The sequence below is a fragment of the Ochotona princeps genome, chromosome 3 (genome assembly GCF_030435755.1).
Source record: "Ochotona princeps isolate mOchPri1 chromosome 3, mOchPri1.hap1, whole genome shotgun sequence".
Lineage (NCBI taxonomy): Eukaryota > Metazoa > Chordata > Mammalia > Lagomorpha > Ochotonidae > Ochotona > Ochotona princeps.
In genome coordinates, this window is record NC_080834.1 from 91,974,315 (window position 1) to 91,995,432 (window position 21,118).

At 53.8% G+C, this 21,118-nt stretch overlaps 1 protein-coding gene across 1 annotated transcript in view; it reads right to left on the reverse strand.

Moving 5' to 3' along the window:
• Positions 1-2,713: 2,713 nt before the first annotated feature.
• The window catches only part of BDH1 (3-hydroxybutyrate dehydrogenase 1), a 30,852-nt gene continuing 12,447 nt past the window's right edge, over positions 2,714-21,118 (reverse strand). Inside the window, exons 3-7 of the mRNA XM_004577807.3 lie at positions 18,480-18,552; positions 17,904-18,014; positions 7,427-7,568; positions 4,022-4,174; positions 2,714-3,222 (exon numbers count right to left, since the gene is read on the reverse strand). Of these exons, the coding sequence (XP_004577864.2) occupies positions 2,753-3,222; positions 4,022-4,174; positions 7,427-7,568; positions 17,904-18,014; positions 18,480-18,552 (949 nt within the window). The 3' untranslated portion in view covers positions 2,714-2,752. The remainder of the gene's footprint in view (positions 3,223-4,021; positions 4,175-7,426; positions 7,569-17,903; positions 18,015-18,479; positions 18,553-21,118) is intronic.

Below are 21,118 nucleotides of genomic sequence, written 5' to 3' on the forward strand. Positions count from 1 at the left end.
AGTGGGCCAGGCTGGAAGCTGTGGTTCTGGGTACAGCTGACATCCTCAGGAACCTTGCCCAGGCATGCGCGCTGCAGTCCCCTGCCTTCCCACCCAATACGGCCTGTGGACACCATTTGTTCCCAGCAGGATGGGGGTAGGGGGAGCTGGTGGAAGCTTCTAGAAGGCTCCTCCCTCTCCCCACCAATAAGACAGGCCAGACCCCCACCAGCTAACAGGCATGCGGGTCTAGGTGCCTGGTGACCCACTCAACTTTTCTTGGGACTGCTGGGAGCTTCTGGGGCGCATAGGGAGGACAAACTGTAGCATTCAGGGGCCATGTTCTGACTCAATTATGTCCTAGATCCACTGTGAGGCTGGCAGTCACTTCCCCTCTAGAGGCCTCAGTCGCTTCATCTCTAGAATGGGCACAACCACCTCTGATCTGTCCACTTGTCTTGTAAAACTCAGAGCTAGATCCTGCATATAAGCAGGCTCCCAGGTGGCAGAAAGTGGGCACAAAACGCCCCAGTGTTAACGAGCATGGAGGTTATCTCCAGGGATGCACCGTGGGTTAGCCTGCTGGCCCGGCTGACTGCCTGAGATGCCCTCAGAGTCAGGCGTGGCTGCTGATGGCACCCAGAGCCTGCAGACCACTCCCCTGCCTCCAGCTACCCACTGTGGATAGGCCCAAGGGAGGCATCAGCCCCCTTCAATAAAATAGAGCATGAAAATAAGCTTTCTCAAGACGAGAGGATTCAGAAAGGTTCCTGCTGGAAGCAACTTTGGCGCTACACAAGCATCTTCTCGCTATGTAAACACCAGTCTCCCTTCCCCCAGGCCCTCCCCGGCTCACCCCGCAGACAGGAAGTGGGAAGGCGGATGGGACAAAGGCGCAAAGGCAAAGCTGAATTTACTCATTGTACCCTACCCCCTTCCCTTGGCACCGCCTGAGACTCAGCGCCCGTGCCAGCTGCCTGAGCTCTTCAGCTATCTCCTGGCACCCGGCTCTAGGCTCCAGGCAGGCAGCTGCTGGAATAGCAGGGACGCTGTTTCTAAACGGGACTCGCTTTGGCTCCCAGTCCCCTTCGAGAGACTGCTGGTTTTGGAGTGGCAGCGCCTGGAGCCGGCTGCAGAGGCAGCGGCACGCCCCCTAGCGGCAGACGTGGTCCTTCCACCGAGGTAGGTTTGCAGGGCTGGCGTTGGTGATGTTGGGCAACTGCAAGGGAGGCAGCTTTCAAACCCAAGCTCAGAAAGTGACAACATAGACTCTCCTGAAGTCTTAATAACCCTCTACATATCCTATCTCGATACAGCCATGAGGACGGGTGTTGGGTGAAGCGATGAAGGCTCAGTTTGGGGATGTCTGCACCCCCAAATCAGAGTGTCTAGATGTTCAGTTCTGATTCCACTGACTGGTCCATCTCCCTGCTGATGCACATCCTGGGAGGCAGCAGGTGATGGTTCAAGTACACGAGTCCTTACCACCTGCATGCGGGATGCAGACTGCACCCCGGGCTCCTGGCTGCTGTGGGCATTTGGGGAATGAACCAGTGGATGGAAGCTCGCTCTCTCTCTCATTTCAAAGGCCACAGAGGAAGGTGAGCCTTGGTGACAGCCACTCTGAAGCCCAGCAAGGCAGGTGTGTGTGTGTGTGAATGCGAGCACCCAGTGAGCACAGACAGGGAGCACCACCTGCCCCTCATGGACAAGATGTCACAGGACCTGCTCCTGCCAAGGAAGCACCTTCAACACCAGCCACAGTGCTTCCAGGCAAAGCCCAGCAGATCCCAGGCAGAAACAGCCTGCTGTCCAGCCAGACAGCACCCGCACGTGGGTAGTCCAGGCCCTCAGACAACATGGACGCTTCTCAAATGGTAAGTTCCAAGGTGACCTGCTCCCGAAACACACAGGTGTGTGGGCTGGCATGGGCATACACAACAGGCATTTGGTGGGAGTGTCACAGTGAGGACAGAGTTGGCCTGAGGGTTTGCAGAGAAACAAGCCCTACAGCAGCCCTGGGGCACAGCACTGGCCATTCCTGCAGCTGTGGCAGTGAGTGGCACAAGACCTGAACCGACACAGCTGTCATTTTGTGGATCCTCTCTAACCTTCAAATTCTTCAAGCACAAAAGCAAGTGAGGGGCTGGTGCAGGGGTGTATCAGCCTACTCCTCTACCTGCAGCGCTGGCAGCCCACGTGCGCACAGGTTGGAGCCCCAGATGCTCTTCTCCCAATCCAGCTCCCTGCTGGTAGCCTGGGAAAGCAGCAGAGGATGGCCCACGGCCTTGGAATCCTGCATGCACATACCACACCTGGAAGAAGTTCCTGGCTCCTGGCTTCCGATGGACTCAGCTCTGGCTGTTGCGGCCATTTGGGGAGTGAGCCAGCAGATGGAAGATCTCTCTGTCTCTTGTCTGTCTGAAACTCCTTCAGGTTAAATAAATAAATCTTAAAGAAAAAAGCAAACCAGATCTGCAAAAAAGCAAAGACGTCAAAGGATGTGGATGACAGTCTAGAGTAAATCTGGCTTTAATACAAAGATGTTTCTCCAAAAATCCATATGAAATCCACCCGAGAGAGCAATGCACCGGCCTACAGGAACCCTGCCTGCCAATGGGCACCCCGTTTGCCAAGGCCTGAGCTATTTTCTGTGTGAATAAAGCAGACAGGGTGACCCCCACTGATTAATACTAACATCACTAACTGGTGTTCCACACCCCTACCTCCTCCCTCCCAGCCAGGCTCCCCAGCCAAGGCCTCGGTGCAGTCTTCAGTGTATGTAGATCATGTCGGAGATGGCTCCGGGCAGGTGGGTCACGATCTGCATCCGCAGCCACCAGTAGTAGTCCATGGGGTGGTAGCGGGTGTACGGAGTGGCGGCGGTCAGCGCATGCGTGACGGCGTCGATCACCGGGGTCGTGTCCGTGGAGCCGCTGTTGCAGTAGGTCTCCATCTTGGCGATCTTCTCCTCAAAGTACTTCTTGCCGTAGTCCTGGCGCACCACCTCAGGCAGCTCGTCCCACATCTTCCTGGCGATGGCCTGGATGCGCTCGGAGCTGTACAGGCTGGTGGCCGCGATGAAGTTGCCGGGCTCCACCACGCTGACCTTCACACCCAGTGGGTGCATCTCGTAGCGCAGGCAATCGGAGAATGCCTCCACTCCGAATTTGGTGATGCAGTACGGGGAGCGGGCCGGGTTGGCCATGCGGCCCAGCATGCTGCTGATGTTGACCACGCGGCCTAAGAGGGGGAGACGGTGAGGGTTGGTTCAGGGCGGGCACTCCAAACCCATGTAGTGGGCCACAAGTCTGATGTGACTCCCCAGGCCCGTGGAGTCACATCCTACTCAGTCTAGCTGGATAAGGTGAGGAAGGTCAGGGCCCAGTTTGTCCTGTGCACACCCAGGAAGTATCCTGGACACTGGGAAGAACCTTCCATAAACCTCCAGTTTCCAAGTCCCCTGAAGGGTTGGAGTTTCCCTCCCCAATGTGCCCAGCTGCTGGTGGTCCTGCTCCTCTCCCATGGCTGTCTGCTGTTCTAAGGAGACAAATAGAGGCCGTGTTCAATGGTGACCTGTCTATACTTGGCTGACCTGGTGGCTTGGGTATTTTGTCTGCTTTCCCAAACTCGTCATTTTGCTTAGGGAACTAACGTTTCCTGCCACCACGGTTGCCTGACGGGTGACTGCAGCACAGTAGCCTGTAGCATGGAAGTGCCAGCACGCAGGTGGCCACACCTCGTTGGTGGCATGTGCACACACAGTGCCGGGTGCACGGGGTGAGCCTTTCTTTAGCTGGGGTGCTAGGAGTGGGACAGCCACCATCATGTTTAGAACCTTTGGTGCTCAGGCTGTCCCTCCTTCTGAGAGCTACCCACCCCTACCCCCTGCCTGCCCCTGGATCTCTGCCCCACTCCCACCCCCACCCTGGAACTCAGCATCTCAGTCCTGCTGACTCCGCAGGCCTAGGTGTTTCTGTTCTGAGCACAGTGGGCGTAGTGGGGTTGGGGACGGCGGGGAGGAGCTGCCCTGCCCACTCACCTTTGGCCCTCCGGATGAGTGGGAGGAAGGACTTGGTCATGCGCACCGTGCCCCACAGGTTCACTTCTGCCACCTCTTTGTAGGTCTCCATGCTGGTGAACTCCACCTCACCGAACGTGGAGATGCCAGCGTTGTTCACCAGGCCCCACATGCCTGCACGGGAAAAGGCAGAGCTGTTGGTTTGCATCCAGCTGCTGCCCCTCCCCTGGGGACTTCATAGCGTCTTGCCCAGGGCTCTCAAGAGAATTTCTAGGGTCCTGGAGCTTGACAGGGGCTGGAGGGGATGTGCAGTGCTGGCTGTCACCATCCCTCGAGTCAGCAGGATCCAGTCCTTACATCTTGTGCACCTGGCTTGACTGTCTGGGTCCACTGGGACTCCTGCTTGCCGTTCCTCCTCAGCTCACTCACTTCCATGCCACCCCACCCCTCACCCTGCACTTACTGCTTCATGCCTTCTTTTACGACAGATATCAGCGGACCCTCAGGCGGCTTCCAGGCCAAGCGCCCCCTGGAGGCCCAGAGCAGGTGCCGTGTGTCACAGTCACTTGAGCTCACACATCAAGTTCCACCCCCAGACTCTCCTGACAGGGATTCCTCTCTCCTCTCCCTCCTTAAAGCCATGGCACCTTCTGCTCGAGGCCTGATGACATGGTGACCTGTTTCCCCAGCATCCCATGTACATACGCCTGCTCTCTGCGAGGGAGACCCCCACCCCCAAGATGTAGGTGGTTCCAGAGGTCTGCGCACAGGGCTGGAGCGGCGCTCTGGCGCGGCTGTTTCTGTAAGACTAATGAGGGGCATGTGGCTTTTGGAGAAGCTGGTGCCTTGAGGTGCCTTGGAGCTTACTGTATCCATTCAGCTTACTGTGGGACACAGCTGGGCCTTGAGAAGGGCCAGGTTTGTTTCCCCAGTAAGAAGGGTCTTCCGGGGCCAATGAGGCAAGGGAGACAGGAGGAGGCAGCCTTGAATGGCAGAGCCCTTGCTGAGGTCAGCTTTCCGGGGTACAGGGAGTGGAGAGGCAGGGGCGGGACCCTCAGGACTGAGCCAGTACCCCTCCTGGAGCACCCCTTCTGGGACATGCCTGCCGGAGGGCACACAGCCCTGCTCACTTGCCCAGTTAATCACTGAAAGTTCTGTGCAATTGGTCTCTAACTGCTTTCTTCCCTGACCGACCTCTGCTGCACTCTCCTTCAATTGTGGAGAATTAAGGACACTCATTAGGGACAGGAAATCACTAGTTAACATAGTGTGGGGGAAGAGTTCCCTGCTGTGCCCTGCCTGCTGGGCAGAGGCCACCTTGCTCTCAGCGCACCAGGGCCCTCTCCGTGGACACTAATGACGCAGTCATTAGTCATCTGGGACAGTCCCCGCTCTCAACCTCCAGACTGCCTATGTCTCCTGCCTCTTGCTGGGAACAGTGGGACGCCTCGCTCTGTGCTCCACTCCCCATCTTCCAGCAAACCCCCTCCCCTCGCCTTTATGCAGTTCCCCTCACCCCCCCGCCGTCTCTTCACTGCGGTACACCTCAGGCGCTCAGTCAGTGCACATCATCTGAGAGGTGGTCTCTAAATCCCGGTCTCCCTGTGCCGCAGCTCACCTGGCTAATCCTCTCCCTGCAAGCACAGGCATCTCCTATGGGCACTGGTTCGTGTCCCAGCTGCTCCTATTCCCATCCAGCTCCCTGCTTGTGGCTTGGGAAAGTAGCAGAGGACAGCTCAAAACCTTGGGACCCTGCAACCACATGGGAGACCTGGAGGAAGCTCCTGGCTCCTGGCTTTGGATCAGCTTAACTCTGGCTATTGTGGCCATTTGGGAAGTGAGCCAGCAGATCAAAGGTCTCTCTGTCTCTTCTCTCCAACACTCTGCCTTTTCTGCCCCTCAGGGAGCCCTGACTCCCGAGCTCTGTGGGTCCGTGCCAAGTTCAGGCCTCGCCCCCCTCTGCTCTCTCTGGGAGAGGGCAATAGTGGGATCTAGATGTCCAGGCCCTCGGAGCCCGGCTGCTGGAAAGCGACCGATGCAGCAGCCACGCAGCCTTCCCTGCCACCCTCCTCCGGTGGACCAATGGACCAATGTGGACCGGCCCGCTAGGCACATAGGCCGGCCGAGGGCTCGGCGAGGGCGCCCCCTGGCGCTCAGAGCCAGCATCGCCCGAGACAGGGATCGGCGAGAACAAAGCGGGCGGGGAGACCAGGACCTCTTGAGTGAGGGTTTAGCAGCTAGCTGCTCCCCCTGGCCCACGCCCCGTGGACGCTGTCACGGGAAAGATCTGCATTAGGACAGGAGCTCTCGGTGTGGCGCTGCAGGTCCAAGCTGCAGGCGGCCGCGCCCGGGGCGGGGGTCAGAAGCGAGCGAGGCCAGGGAGCAGGGCTGACTTGGCTGGCCGTGAGGGAGTCAGTGACCTTAACGGTTCCGACTGCTGCTGCTCCCGCGCCTGGCACTTTCTGGAGTCGGCCATGGCTGCCGCCATGGTCCAGCGATCACCGCAGCTGGACCCCGCCTGCCTTTCCTTAATGGGACCCGCGCTGGTGCCGCCAGCTGATTGCGAACCAGATGTTCAGCCAGCAAGGGCTGGGCCCGGGACACAATGGCTCCGCACGAGCGCTTGGAGACGCCGGCAGGCACTTTAACAGGGTCTTCCGCTCAGCACCGGCTGTGGCCCAAGGCCCCTCCCCAGCCATCTAGGAGAGCTGGCCCAGTACCCCTCCCTGTAGCTGTACGACTGACCCCTCTCCCCAGGACGCCCCCCAGGCTGCACTAGGGGCGGGTGGGGGACACTTGGTGTGCTTAACTACAGGAACCTTCTACAGCATCCTTCCCTTATTGTCGCTTGCAACCTAATCCTATTACTGTTAGCTTCTGCAGTCCCCATGGGGGGGGGGGCAGGCCATTTCCCTCAGGGCAGCCCCTGCAGTGGCCTGGGGCCTGGACCACTTTCCCTCCGCAACCTCCAGTAGACTTGACCATGACCAACAGAAGCACATCACCCTCAGCACTGCTGCTCCCTGTGGCTGTCCATGCTTGGCCTCCTCCCCAAATGACCTTGCCCCTTCCACCTTGTCCCCAAGCCGGGACCAGTTCCTCTCTCCTGGGCTCTCTGCCTCTCTCAGCGTCCTGCTTCCTGAAGGTGAAATCAGTCCACCCCTGCTACTCTACCATGGGGTCCTCAGGACAGACTTGGCCACCATTGTATCCCCAGCACATAGAAAGTGCTGGCTGAACTGGCCTGAAGCAGGGCACATCCGTCCATCACTGATTCGGACATCATTTTCTGGCTGTCACACACTGTCCTTAAGCTGCCTTGGGTGCAGCAAGAGGAGCCTAGGGGCAACAAGCCAGCAGGTGGCAGGTGGCATTTAGGAAGGCCCCCCATACACACAGCCCCTGTTGACCCCTGCCACCACCTACCTTTCTCAGGGTCCTTCAGGCTCGAGCGGACAGCCTCCACAGCTTTCTCCACCTCCTCACCATTGCAGACATTGAGCTGGATGGTTCTGAGCCGCTCGCTGTTCAAGCTGTCCAGCTCCTTGGCCCCAGCATCCCCCTTGTCCTGGGGAGAAGAGGAGCCGTGTCATCCTCTGTCCTCCCCTGGCCGAGGCACAGTGGGGCAAAAGAGTCCCTGCCAAGGCAGTGGCCCCAGGTCCCTGCCTAAGCCTCAGGGACTACCCAGGTCCCTGCAGGTGGCATTCTCTGGGGGAGGGAATAGCCAACCGGCCTGCCCTACTCGTTGCTGGTAGTAGTCACCCCCGGATGGCGACGAGATATCCAGGACTGAGCTAAGTGCCACAGACACAGCTGGGAATAGAGCCGAGACCTTGTTCCCAAGGCCTCTGGGATACCATTTTCTCCCCCTGCGCGGGGACTGCAAACAGACGACAGGGAAAGAAACCTGGGGTACGGAGCCCATGCCAGTGTGGGGGTGTAAGCCCCAGCTGGCACAGAGCCCACATCAGTGTTGGGGTATAAGCCCCAGCTGGCCAGATGCTTTGAGGGTGAAGTTAGAGACTGGGACATCTGTGGGTATTTTTTAAGAGTTGGCAACTTTTCATATGAAAATCAAATACTGAAACAAGAGGAAAAAGCCATCCACTGTGTCGGCCAAAGTGCACCCCAGGCCACACAGGGCCAGCAGGATGCCAGCTGGCTGGCTCTGTTCCGAGCCAAGCACCCATCAACTGCAAGGTGGTAAAGAGGTCAGTGCCGGTGCCAGGCCCTCGGTTCCTGTGTGGACACTAGTCAGGCTCTGTGTACTCACCTGTGTCCCATTTAACAGGGGCTGTTTTTTTTTTTCTGCTGTCAAATAAGGACCTTGCCACTGGTGCCAGCCTGCTCAGATGCATGGAATAAGGAAGTAGGTTTTGAAGAAACTGTTTAAAGCACAAGCTCAATTGGTTAGTGCTCTAACTACAAGTGCTGGCATCCCCTGTAGGGCGCTTGTTTGTATCCCAGCTGCTCCACTTCCCAACCAGCTCCCTGCTTGTGGCCTGGGAAAGCAGTAGAGGATGGCCCAAAGCCTTGGGACCCTGCACCCACATAGGAGATCCAAAGGAAGCTCCGATTGGCTTTTGATTGGTTTCTGATAGGCTCAGTTCTGGCCATTGAGCCTTTTGGGGAGGGACCCAGTGGACTGAAGATCCTTCTCTCTGTCTCTGTCTCCTTTCTCTGTAAATTTGCATTTTGAGTAAAAATGACTAAATCTTTTTTTTTTTTTTTAATGACTAGTTGGTGGGTAATGAGCAGAATTTTTTAAAAATCCACAACTATTTTTTAAAATAAAGAACTGGCTAAGCCACAAAGCACAACTCAGTTTCAGGTTTGGTTCGACACGAGGAAGGTGTCCCTTGCTTGGCAGTCATGCCTTAGCCCCTCTTAAGGTCTGCATCGTGCTGTGGACTAGAAGCAGAGAGACATCATAGCGGGGAGATAGAGCAGCAGACAGTGTGGTGTGCAGGGGACCCCATTAGAGGCGGGAGGGAACACACCAGGAGGGGCGTGGGGACAAGGGCAAGGGAGACTGCCACAGTGGTGACAGCTGACCACACAGGAGGGGCCTTAGGACACACAGAGGGCCAGCTGTGGCAAGCAGTGTGGAAGCCCAGAGCCATGGGTTTGAGGCTGGGGAGGCGGGCAGGTATCCACTAGGGGGCACTGGTGAGCCGCAGCCACAGGGTTTTCATCAGTGGCTGAGTGTTCCCTAAGCTGAGCACCTGATGGCCTTCATGACACTGGCCCTCCCATCCCCAGGCAGGACTTGCTGTCACACGTCAGCCTACTCTGACATACAGGGTTGCTTCTCCCACCCCACCATCTCAATAGGAATAAGCTACATTCGATGTGAAAACGAAGACTGTTGTGTGTAATTATTAAATTATGGGAGCAGTTTTTCTAAGTGGTACCTGAAATCCCGATGCATCCTCCTGAAAGCCTGGAGTGGCTGCCAGGGAATGGAATGGCAGAGGAATGCTTACTTTGCAGCCCAGGGCTTGCTCCTGGGGAAGGGAGGCATAAACACACCTCCCTGGCAGGGAAGCAAGCATGCCAGGCTCTGGGCAAGAGTGGGGAACCCAGGATGGGTGGCATGGGTTAGGCATGGTGAGTTTCCCACTGGCTGGGCTGAACCCACCAAGTGGTTTGACCCGAAGGGCTCTGGTCCCGGGACTGGCGCGCCTGCAACCTGCAGCATTCCAGGGACACAGGGAAAATGGTCAAGGGGCCATGTCAGATGGGGCCAATGGCGCTGCAAATGATCGGTTCCGAGAGGAGACTTGGTGGGCGGGTGGACAGGGACATGACTGTGGGGACCGACTTGCTGTGTGAGGGCAGAACCAGGGCCAAAAAATCAAGTTCAGTTCAAAATAAGGAGTGACTGTCACAGTCCACAGATTACAAGGACTGTCAGGGGGAAGTTTAGACAGGAGTGGCAGGTAGCTGGGGGGCTCATTTGAGGGTGAGGTGTTTGCGGGGGAGCTGACAAGGCTCAGTATAGACAATCCAGGAGACATCAGGCCTCCTCGTGCTCCACTCCCATTCCTATACTATCATCATCTGCCCTTTGGTTTTCCATGAAAAGGACCCGGCTAGCCAACCACCCCCGCCCCCCCCGCCGCCCACAGCTTTTTTAAGAAGGAACATGGCACGACCCTGAAGTTTCTGTCCAGTCAGGCACCAGGAATGTCAACCCACGTCTTTTCCTCACCTCCCTCTATCACCTCTGCTCAGAGAAGGCAGGTTGGGGCTCTGTAGGTCTCAGGCTTGGCTGTAAAATCCCCTGGATTTCCCACCAAGTCTAGGCACTGCATCTACAGGGGAGCAGAGGGGGCTCCCCTCTGCTGTGGTGCTGTGGGATAAGCCATACTGCTTATGGCACTGTGGTGCTGTGGGATAAGCCATACTGCTAGCAATCCAGGCATCCCATATGGGTGCTGGCTGCTCCACTTCCAGTACAGCTCCCTGCTATTATGCCTGGTAAGGCAGAGGAGGATGGCCCAACTGCTTGGGCCCTGCACTTGCTTGGGAAACCTGCAGGAAGCCCTTGGCTCCTAGTTTTGGTCTGGCCCAGCCCTGACTGTTGAAGCCATTTAAAGAGTGAACCAGAAGATGGAAAATCTCTCTCTCTACCTCCCTCTCTCTCTCTCTGAAACTCTGACTTTCAAATAAATAAGTCTTAAATACATGTATGTAATATGTAAGGCATGAAAGCTACAAGGGAGGGGCCAGCACAGTGGCTTATCAGGGTAATCTCCTGTCTGGGTTGCCAGCATCCCATATGGGTACCATTTCAAGTCCAGTTGCTCTGCTTCCCAACCAGCTTCCTGTTTGTGGCCTGGGAAAGCAGCAGATAATGGTCCAAGTTCTTGGGCCCCTGTACCCACATGGGAGACCTGGAAGAAGCTCCTTGCTCTTGACTTCAGGTCAGCTCAGTTCCCAGCTGTTGTGGTCACTTGGGTAGTGAACCAGTGGATGGAAGACCCACACTGTCTAGGTGCCCTCTTCGCCCTCCACCATGACCTCAACTGGCTCCAGGCTCTCTGGGCTAACCTCTGCAGGGTCTCCGGAGTTCGTCCACATCTGTCCTGGTGTTCCAGAACAAGCTGTGTAACTTATTTACTATTTTTATTTCTTTATTTAAAACGCAGATAGAGAGAGGCCAGACAGCAATGTTTGCACCTGCTGGTTCACTCCCCAAATGCAAGAGTTGGGGCCAGGTCAGACTCAGGCCAGGAGCTTGGAAATCCGTCCAGGTCCCCCATGTGGGTTAGCAGGGAGCATGGTGCTAGAGCTGTCATCTGCTGTTTGGACCCCTAAGGGTTTTCCCCAGCACTGTCTTGGGTGAGCAATTTAGGAGATCCACATACAACCTGAACCCAGCCAGCACTTTCATAGCTACAAGTTTTTCCTAAACACCATCATGGAAAGCACATAAAGGTGTGTGTGTAAAGCGACTTCCTGTGACTTCACTGATGACAATAAAGCAGGAGCCAGGGCCGGGTCAGGCTGAGTCCAGGTTGCCCATGTGGGTCCGCAGGGACCATGGGGCTAGAGCCACCATCGGCTTTCCTCACAGGGTCCACATCAGCAGGAAGCTGCACTAGCAGCAGAGCCAGGACCTGAACCTGGACACTGACTGGGATGCGGGCATCCAAGTGGCATCTTGACTGCTGCACCAACCTCTCAGCCTAAAACACGTGGGACCCATCCCCTCCTCTGCATCTGGTGCCTTTTTGCTTGGGCATCTGCAACCCCTGCCCCCACAGCCACCACCATGGACACGAGAGCCCCAATTCACCTTCCCTCACCCCCACGTATCTTGCTTCTGTCTTGAAAATTGAACAACTACTCCATCCTTCCCCTCCACATCTTGTATCACCACACAGAGAAGCAACATGCTTCTCTTACTCCTTGTCCACCTCTCCCGACTCTCTACCACCCTTGGGATATAAGCTCCCCGAAGGTGAGAACCTTTCATTCCATGGCCATGTGCTAGAGCTCCCAAACGAATGAACAGAGTGGGAGGGACAGAGCCTGAGCCTGTGGGCTGAAGACAGGAGGGAACTCCGTGATTACAGCTAGCATAAGCAACCTGGAGGGGTGGGTGCGGGCTTGTTTACAAAGGGGAGCAGAGAACGGTGACGGTGACGTAGCATCCACAGGGAGCAGTGGTATGCCTGTGTGTGTGTGTGTGTGTGTGTGTGTGTGTGTGTGTGCGCCAAAATGTTCCAGTAGGGGGAGCAGCTGACCATACAAGAGTGGAGATGTCCACTACAGCACAGTCATTGAGTGGGCCAGAGCAATGAGCCAGGAAACCCCACTCAGGATCCAGCCCACCACTAACATCTCAGATCCAGGCTGGAAATGATGTCCCCAGCCCTTTACCCGTAGTCTCTGGTGATTCCAACGACTGATTTGCACAACAGGTAGGAGCACTTAAGAGGTACACACCAATCACTAAATCTGGCAACAATCCTATCTGGAACTTTCTTTAAAATACCACTCACCAGATCACAGAACCATCTCTAGAGGAGTAGGGGTTCTGAGATCACTGGCTTTGCCCTGTTAACATAAGGGAAAACCTAAGCCCCCCATAGGGGAAAGTGTTAGCCAAATCCTGGGTTTGTGGCCTCACAGCTCTGAACAGTTTCTGCCCCTGACTGTGGAGTCAGGTGTGGTGTCAGGGGACAAAGCAGCACAATGGCACAGGTGCCGCCCACAGGACAGGGACTTTCACCCACTGGTTTCCAAGGCAGAGAAGCCAACTCCAAGCCCACCATACCATTCCCTTAGTCCTCCCCCTAAGGGTTCTCCCCCGCACTGTCATGGGATAGCCCTTTTTGGGGAGCAGTTTAGCAGATCCATATACCTGAACCCAGCCAGGGCTTTCATAGCCACAAGTTTTTCCTAAGCATCATCATGGAAAGCATACAAAGGTGTGTGTGTAAAGCGACTCTCGTGGCTTCGATGATGACGACAAACGTCACCAACAGTATGCTCAACCACATTCAAGTTACCCTGGGCCAGAGATAGGCAAGCCTTCAGCTCTCTACAGCATGCACTTCCACGCTGTTTGAATGCCTGATGAAAACGTCTCACTTTCAGCATTCAAAAGGAGACCAGCTTAAAAGGGCAGGGGCTGGAGTTGGGGTGCCGTGTCTGAAGCTGCTGCTGCTGATGCCTGCCTCTCATACTGAAGGGCCAGGTTGAGTCCCCGCTGTTCAGCTTCTAGTCCAGCTTTCTCCCGAGGTGCCCAAGAAGGCAATGCAAGATGACCCTGGCAGCCGAGCCCCTGCCAGCTGGGTGGGAGGCCAGGCTGGAACTCCTCCTCCCCCCAGCCTAGCCCTGGCTGTTGCAGCCATCTGGGGAGTGAACCATAGATGGGTGATCTCTTTCTCTTTCTTGGTCACTCTGCTGGTTCACTTTTCAAATGTCTGTAACAGCCAGGGCTGGGTGAGACAGAAGCCAGAAACCAAAAATTCCACCTGGGTGGGATGAACCCATTATCTGCTGCCTCCCGGGGTGTGCATGTGCAGGAAGCCAGACTGGAAACAGAGCTGGGACTCAAGCAGTTCCGTTTGGTATGCAGCAATTCCAAGTGACAGCTTAAGCACTGTGCCACAGTGCCTACCCCAAATAAAAACATTTTTTTTAATCTGCTGGTATGGTTGAATCCATGGATGTGTAACCTGCAGACACACAGGGAATATTGGAGCTTAAAAACCATTACCATATTTAATTTATCTTCTGTTCCAAAGTAATCTCATTCTTAGGAACCTACCCTAAAAATAAGCCTCCAACAATTCAAGAATATATATGCCTATGGTTATTCATTATAGCTTTATTTGTAGTTGTGAATTTTTGCAGACAATTGAAATGCTTATCCAAAGAAGACTGGTGGAGTGGGCTATGGTCCACTCACATGCTGGAGCACAGCAAGGCTGTTTAAAAAAAAAGTTAACAGTAGGGCCCTAGTGGCTACAGTCCTTGCCTTGCATGTGCCGGCATCCCATATGGGTGCTGGTTTGTGTCTCAGTGGCCCAGCTTCCCATCCAGCTCCCTGCTTGTGGCCTGGGAAAGGCCTTGGGACCCTGCACTTGCTTGGGAAATCTGGAAGAAGTTCCTGGCTCCTAGCTTTGGCCCAGCCCAGCTCCAGCTGTTGCGGACACTTAAGGAGTGAATCAGCGAACAGAAAATCTTTCTCTGCCTCTCCTTCTACATAAATCTGACTTTCCAATAAAAATACGCTAAAAATAATTTTTAAAAAGTTAACAGCAGGGAGTGGGTGGTTAGCCTAGAGGTTATGACACATGCACCCCCATCAGAGTAACGGAGCTTCTTCCAAGCTCTGACTCCTGACTCCAACTTCCTGCTGGGCAGACCCTGGGAGGTGGCAGCGATGGCTCCAGCCTTTGGGTTTCTGTCACCACATGGGAGACCTGGATTACATTCCCAACTCCTGGTTTGGCCCTGGCCACCCCAGCCGTGGCACACATTTACACAGTGAATCAGCAAATGTCTCTATCTCCCTCTCTCTCAAATCAATAAATATTTAAAAAAAGTGAAGATCTCTGTGATCTATGAACTGATTTTCAAGATATATTCTTAGATTTAAAAAAAAATAACTACAGAAGATTATATACAACATGCAAACACTGTGTTAGAAGGAGCAAATAAAAAAGTAGAAAAGAGAGAAGGTAGAAGAATAATGCTACTTTTTGTAAGATTTTATAAAAGATCTTATATGAGGTTTTATTTGAAAAACAAGGTGTGACGGAGAGATCTTGAGTTTGCTGGTTCAATCCCCAAACGGCCACCAGGGCTGGGGCTTGGCCAGGCTAAAGCAGGAGCTCCATCCAGGTTTCCCATGTGACTGGCAGGAGCACAAGCACTCAGACCACTTCCTGCAGCTTTCCAGGCATTTTAGCAGGGAGCTGGATAGGAAGCAGAGTGGCAGGGACTCAAACTAGCACTCTAATATGGGACTCTGTTCTTTCCAGTGGTGGCTTACCTACTACACCACAAAGTCAGCATTGATTAACACTACTCCGAACGTACCTTTCTGTACAGTTCTGACTTTACAACTTTGTTCAGGCTTTATGTATTCAAAAATTGCATTAGCACGGTTGGTGTTGTGGTACAGTGTGTTTAGCACAATGCTAGCATCCCATTTGAGCACTGGCTTGAGTCCTGGCTTTTCCACTTTCAATCCAGCACCCTGCTTAATCCACCTGGGAAAAGCAGAGGGAGATCATCCAAGTGTTTGGGTTCCTGCACTCATGTGGGAAACCCAGTCAGAGCTCTTGGCTCCTGCACCCACGTGGGAGACCCGGACGGAGCTCCTGGCTCCTGCACCCACGTGGGAGACCCGGACGGAGCTCCTGGCTCCTGCACCCACGTGGGAGACCCGGACGGAGCTCCTGGCTCCTGCACCCACGTGGGAGACCCGGACGGAGCTCCTGACTCCTGCACCCATGTGGGAGACCTGGACGGAGCTCCTGGCTCCTGCACCCACGTGGGAGACCCAGACGGAGCTCCTGGCTCCTGGCTTTGACCTGGCCCAGCTCCAGCTGTGTGGCCATTTGGGGAATGAATCAGGAGATGGAAGGTTCTTGCTCTGTGTCTTTCTTTTTTTTTTTTAATTTTTTTTTTAAAAAGATTATTTATTGTTATTGGAAAGTCAGATATACAGAGGAGAAGAGACAGAAAAGATCTTCTGTCCACTGATTCACTCCCTAAGTGGCTGCAACATCCAGAGCTGAGCTGAACTGAAGCCAGGAGCCAGGAGCTTCTTCCCAGTTTCCCTCGCAGATGCAGGGTCCCAAGGCTTTGGGCCATCCTTGACTGCTTTCCCAGGCCACAAGCAGGGAGTTGGATGGGAAGCTGGGCCACTGGGTCACGAACCGGCACTCATATGTGATTCCAGCACATGCAAAGAGAGTACTTTAGCCACTAGGCTACCACATTGGGCCTGTCTCTCTCTCTGTCTCTCTCTCTCTTTGAAATAAATAAAAATAAACCTTTAACTAAATAAAGATTCCATCAGCAAGATTGTATTGAAAACAAAACAGAAGTATATCACATTGTGTTGACAATAAAGAATATGATACAAAGAGAAAAACCAAGAGTTGATCCAAGTAAGGTTTAACTTGAATCAACATTTTGTGTGTCTTGGTAGCTATATAAATGCCTTCTAAAAGTCCTAAGCTCTCTTGCAGTGGCTCCAAGGACGCCCTACTCAACATTTCCTGCAGGAATGGACAACAGATGGCTTTTGGCCACTGCAACTTCCTGGTCACCTCGGCATGAGTGCCACGGCCACGGCCATGCTGGTCCTGGCTCCTCTCTGGCAGCAGCAGATGGTGGCAGAACACTGGGTTATTCCTGCAGAACACAGGTCCTGTCTATCAGGCGACCTCATCCTCGGGGTCCTCCTTCAACCCAGTCCAGGCTCAGGGTGCCTGCTGGGCCCTCCTTCCCAGACCAGAAGCCTCACCCCGCCCCTCCCTCTGGGTCCTCTTGGTCCTCATCAGTCTTCTGTGTGGCCTTGTCTTCTGGGAGGAGCAGAGCTGCTTCGCATACTTAGTAAATGCTTGCTGTTTGTTGTGGTCTGAATGGAGCCATTCTGAACCTGCTGTGAGTGTTCACGGGATGAAGTGCGCGAGTGGATATGCTGAGATAGCTAAGAAGCAGGGTTCCCACTGCAGAAGGAAGAAACAAATCTGGAACAAGGGAAACAAGGAAGAATGCCGTTGTGTGGAACTGGAACAGCAGGTCAGCATGACCTCATGAATTACTGGTTTTATCTATAAAATAAATAAAACCTGAGGCCATGCTAACTGCATGCAAATGTGAGAGGGACCCAAGCAGACAGGGTGTGTGTGTGTGTGTGTGTGTGTGTGATGATGATGCATGGTCTTTCGGTTCTGTCCACCGGAAGGAACAACACACAGCTCCCCAATTGCCCCTTTGGCAAGGAGCATGCCTAGGGCCCAGATCTCGGCTTCTAGGTTCCACTCTAGGAACCAGGTAAAACACACACCCACATATGTGAATGTTCAAAGAAGCATTACTCCTAATAATCCCAAACCCATATGTTTCTATCCAAATATCCATACACCAGTGAACGGATGAAAATGTAGCACAGTCATTACACAACAGAATGGTATTCAACAGTAAGAAGGAACCCACTGACACATTCAACAAGATGGACAGAAGACCAGACATCGCATGATTCTGGGTCAGTGAAATGTCCAGAAAAGGTAAGCCTGGAGAGGTAGAAGCCAGAGGCTGCCTAGGCCCAGGGGTGGGGTGGAGATTAATTGTACACTGTCAACAAGGGGAACTCCAAATGATGGGCATGTACTAAAAGTGGGTTGCGGTGATGGCTGGATAACTCTAAATTAGGGGGCAAGGCTGTTCCTAAGCACTTTGTATTATTTACTATTATTCACTCTCCTTGGCCCAGAGCAGATGTCAGTTCCTCTGGGAGCCATGGTCAGGTCCCTCTTTCTGGACACTCACATCCTTGCATGTCCCCAGGAGACCTCTTCACTCCAACTCTTCAGCTGTCTGTCCACAGCTGTCCCCTCATGGAGGGACAGTGAAGGCCTCGGGGGCAGGGCCAGTGCCACTTTGGGACAGCACCCGGTAAGGTGGCTGATGTAGGCAAATGAATAAACAAATGGGTGGGTGGGTGGGTGACAGAAGGGAAGGAAGGGGGTATGGGAGGAAGAAGAGGGGGAGGGAGGGAAGGTAAAGACACAAAGAATAAGGGAAAGGTAGAAGCTGTTTTGAGCAACAGGTGACCAGCTGCTGGGACAGCCATTTTCAAAGAGCCACAGTAACAGCAACTACCCACTAAGACCAATGGTGCTGGGAATGAGCCATGACTTACCTTTAACAAGCAGCCTGCGAACACCAGGAAACCTTTTGAGTGCAGGTGCTTGGCCAAGGAGAAGCCGAATCCAGAGTCACAGCCTGTGACCAGGACAGCTTTGCTGCCAGCCTATGGATGAGGCGAGAGTCCATGTTAGGAGTCCACAGTCCTGAGGCCAAGCCACCAGGCTTCCTGCAGCCCCACATCCCTGGCCCGGGGCAGTGACAAGTAGCAGGGTGGGGGTGGGGTGAAGGGCTGAGTGGCCCCTCCCCATCCAGCCCCTGCTGTGTGGGGCAGCACATGGTGCTGAAAAGTAGCTGACCTCAGAATCGGGGGACCCTAACATCAGCCAACTGTCCTGTTGGGGGTGTAGTTCTGCCTCCCCATGACTGTCCTACTGGCTGGGGGCCCAGCACTGCATCCCTGCTCCCCAGAGGTATGGGGCATGTGGGCTTACTGCCTGCAGGGGGCTGTGACAGATGGGGGAAAGATAATGAGGCTCTGAGAGCTGTAGACGCCACCAAGGCTGACTCCAAGGATGGGTCAGTGGTCAGGGGTTCTGGCCATCTGGCTGTCCCCTGGGCTTCTACTCACCGAGTCCACATTGCTGGCATATGTCCGGTGGCCAATGGTAGGAAAGGAAGCAGAGCAGAACAAGAGCAGGTGCCTGCAAAGGAAAAGACCCCTGTGAGCATGGATGGGCTGGAGGTGGGGGGTCTTACCCCGGACCTGGTCCTAGGGTGGGAGCAACACAAAGGATCCTCAGCCTGAAGTGGCATGGATCTGTCACCAAGCCCGGGTGCTGGGACCCAGTTCCTAGTATGCTGAGGAAGTGGCCTTCTCTCCACCAGCTTGTTGCTCCCATGGAAAGAGCTGGCATCTGTGTGGTCATCTTAGCCTCCCAACAGGAAGAGCCTTGCCAAGCAACCCAGGCATAGAACTACTTTTGCTGGAAGCTCTGACCAGTTAGGGTAGGAATTCAGCCCTGGTGATTACGACATAGGTTAGGATACTCACATACAGTACTAAAGGGCCTGGACACGAACTGGTACCCATGTGGGATCCCAGCGCATACAAGAGAAGGATTTAGCTACTAGGCCATAATGCCAGGCCTTCTTTTTGATCTTGAGAGGCTTATAGCTTTGTATACAATTAAGAAATAACAGAGAGATGCCAGGAACTTTGGCCCAATTTCTGTAGTATGTCAGTTTGATAACCAGGATATTGACACTGGTACAGTCAAGACACAGATCGTCTCCATACTACAATTTTAGCCTTTCAGAACTATGTCTCAGCAGCAAAAGATGGCCCAAGTGCTTGGGCTCCTGTACCCACACCAGGGAGTCCTGGGAGAGGCTCCTGACTCCTGGCTTTCGACCAGCCCAGCTCCAACTATTGTGGTGGGTGAGCCAGTAGATAGAAGTCTCTCTCTGTCTCTCCCTCTCTCCCTGTAACTCTGCCTTTCAAACAAACAAATCTCTCTCTTTTTTTAAGGAGCACCACTACATAGGTTTTAGTACAAGCATGAGTTTTTGTTTCTGTTGCATAAATGCCCATGAGACCAGCTGCTGGTAGTTTCAGTCTCAGTTTTATAAAAAGGTTCCAAATCGTTTCCCAGAGTGCTAGGGCACTCTACACTCCCAGTAGCAATGCATGGGTGGCCCGCTTTTCCCCTACCTCACCAACATTTCATGGTGCCACTGGTTTTCATTTCAGCCCTGCTGAGAAATATGCAGTATCAATGCACTGTGGCTTTAACTTGCATTTGTCTAATGCCTAATGATGCTGAACATCTTTTCCTACATTCCTGTGTCATCTGTCTTTGAGCTGTGAAAACAAAACACCGTAGGATGGGTGGCTTATAAACAACAGAAGTGTGTTTCCAACAGTGCTGGAGAGAGCCAAAATCAAGGCCCAGTGGACTAAGTGAGGGGAGGGCGCACTTCCTGCCTAGCCAGGTGTCCACAGACATCACATGGCAGAGGGGCAAGGGGTGTAAGGGCATGAATCCCATTCATGAGAGTTCTGTCTTCATGACCTTATCACCTCCCAAAGCCCTGCCTTCTAACACTATCCCCTTCACTATCAGCTGGATGGCCAGACTTGAACTTGGGAGCAATGCAAACATTCACCCACAGCATCATCTGAACATCCCCTTTGGTAAAATGTCCTTCATATTTGCAAGTGAGGTACCGAGGCATGAATCTGCTTCCAAATAACTCAGTAAGGTCGGGGGAGGGGAAGAAAATGCGGAAAAGGAGCACATAGATGCCACAAGACACATGAAAGGTGACACGTGCATCGAGACGTGGGTGGATCATCCCTCACCTGAAATGCTTGGGACCAGAAGTGGTTTCCATTCCAGAGGTGAAAACCTGAAAAGGTTTTAGAATATTTGTATATACATAATGAGATGTTCTGGGAGTGGAACCCAAATCTAAACAAGGAATTCACCTAAGCTGCATATGCACCGAATGCACGTAGCCAGCAGGTGGGTTCCTGCTGGATCTTCCATGCTCTGCCCGTAACTCATCATCTAAGGTCAGGCGTGAAATGCTCCCCTTTTGGCAGCACAGCCATGTCCCAGAGCTGGGGGCATCCAGCCTTCAGCTTGACAGATGAGGGAGGTTCCACCTGCATTACTTTCTACTTTTGTACAGACTAGAGTTTTTTTTCATGAAATCATTAAAACACACACACACACACACACACAGGAAGGCTTTCTCAACACTTCTCACACCTGGCCTCACCCCGACCGATGAAATCAGAATCCCCAGGAGGGACGATTTCTTTTTCTCCCCGCTCTGTTCTGCCTGTACAAGCAGACTTGGAAAGTTCTCCCAGGAATGGGAGATTCTTGCCCCAGGAGTTCCCTGTTCCATCTCCGGACTGCCCAAGCCCCAGGCTCTCTTGGCTAGCATACACTACTGTTTGCCTGCCCACATCCACTCTTTACTTCCTCCTCACTGCCCAGGTCTGGATCATGTCCTGGGATGGCCATGCACCCAGCTCCTCCCACGCCACTCCCTTGGCCATGGCCAACGAGGAGTCGGCAAAGGCCTGCCATGGCTGCGAGGACAGTGTGCTTTCTGGAGGTGGCACTGTTGCCCTTTTCCTCCTGTCGTCTTGTCTCCTGCTGGACAGACACTCTCTGTCACAAGTCATAGAAGATACAATGTGTTGTGGCACCCTCAGGATGACAGGAAGAAACCACAGCAGCTCAGATTTATAAG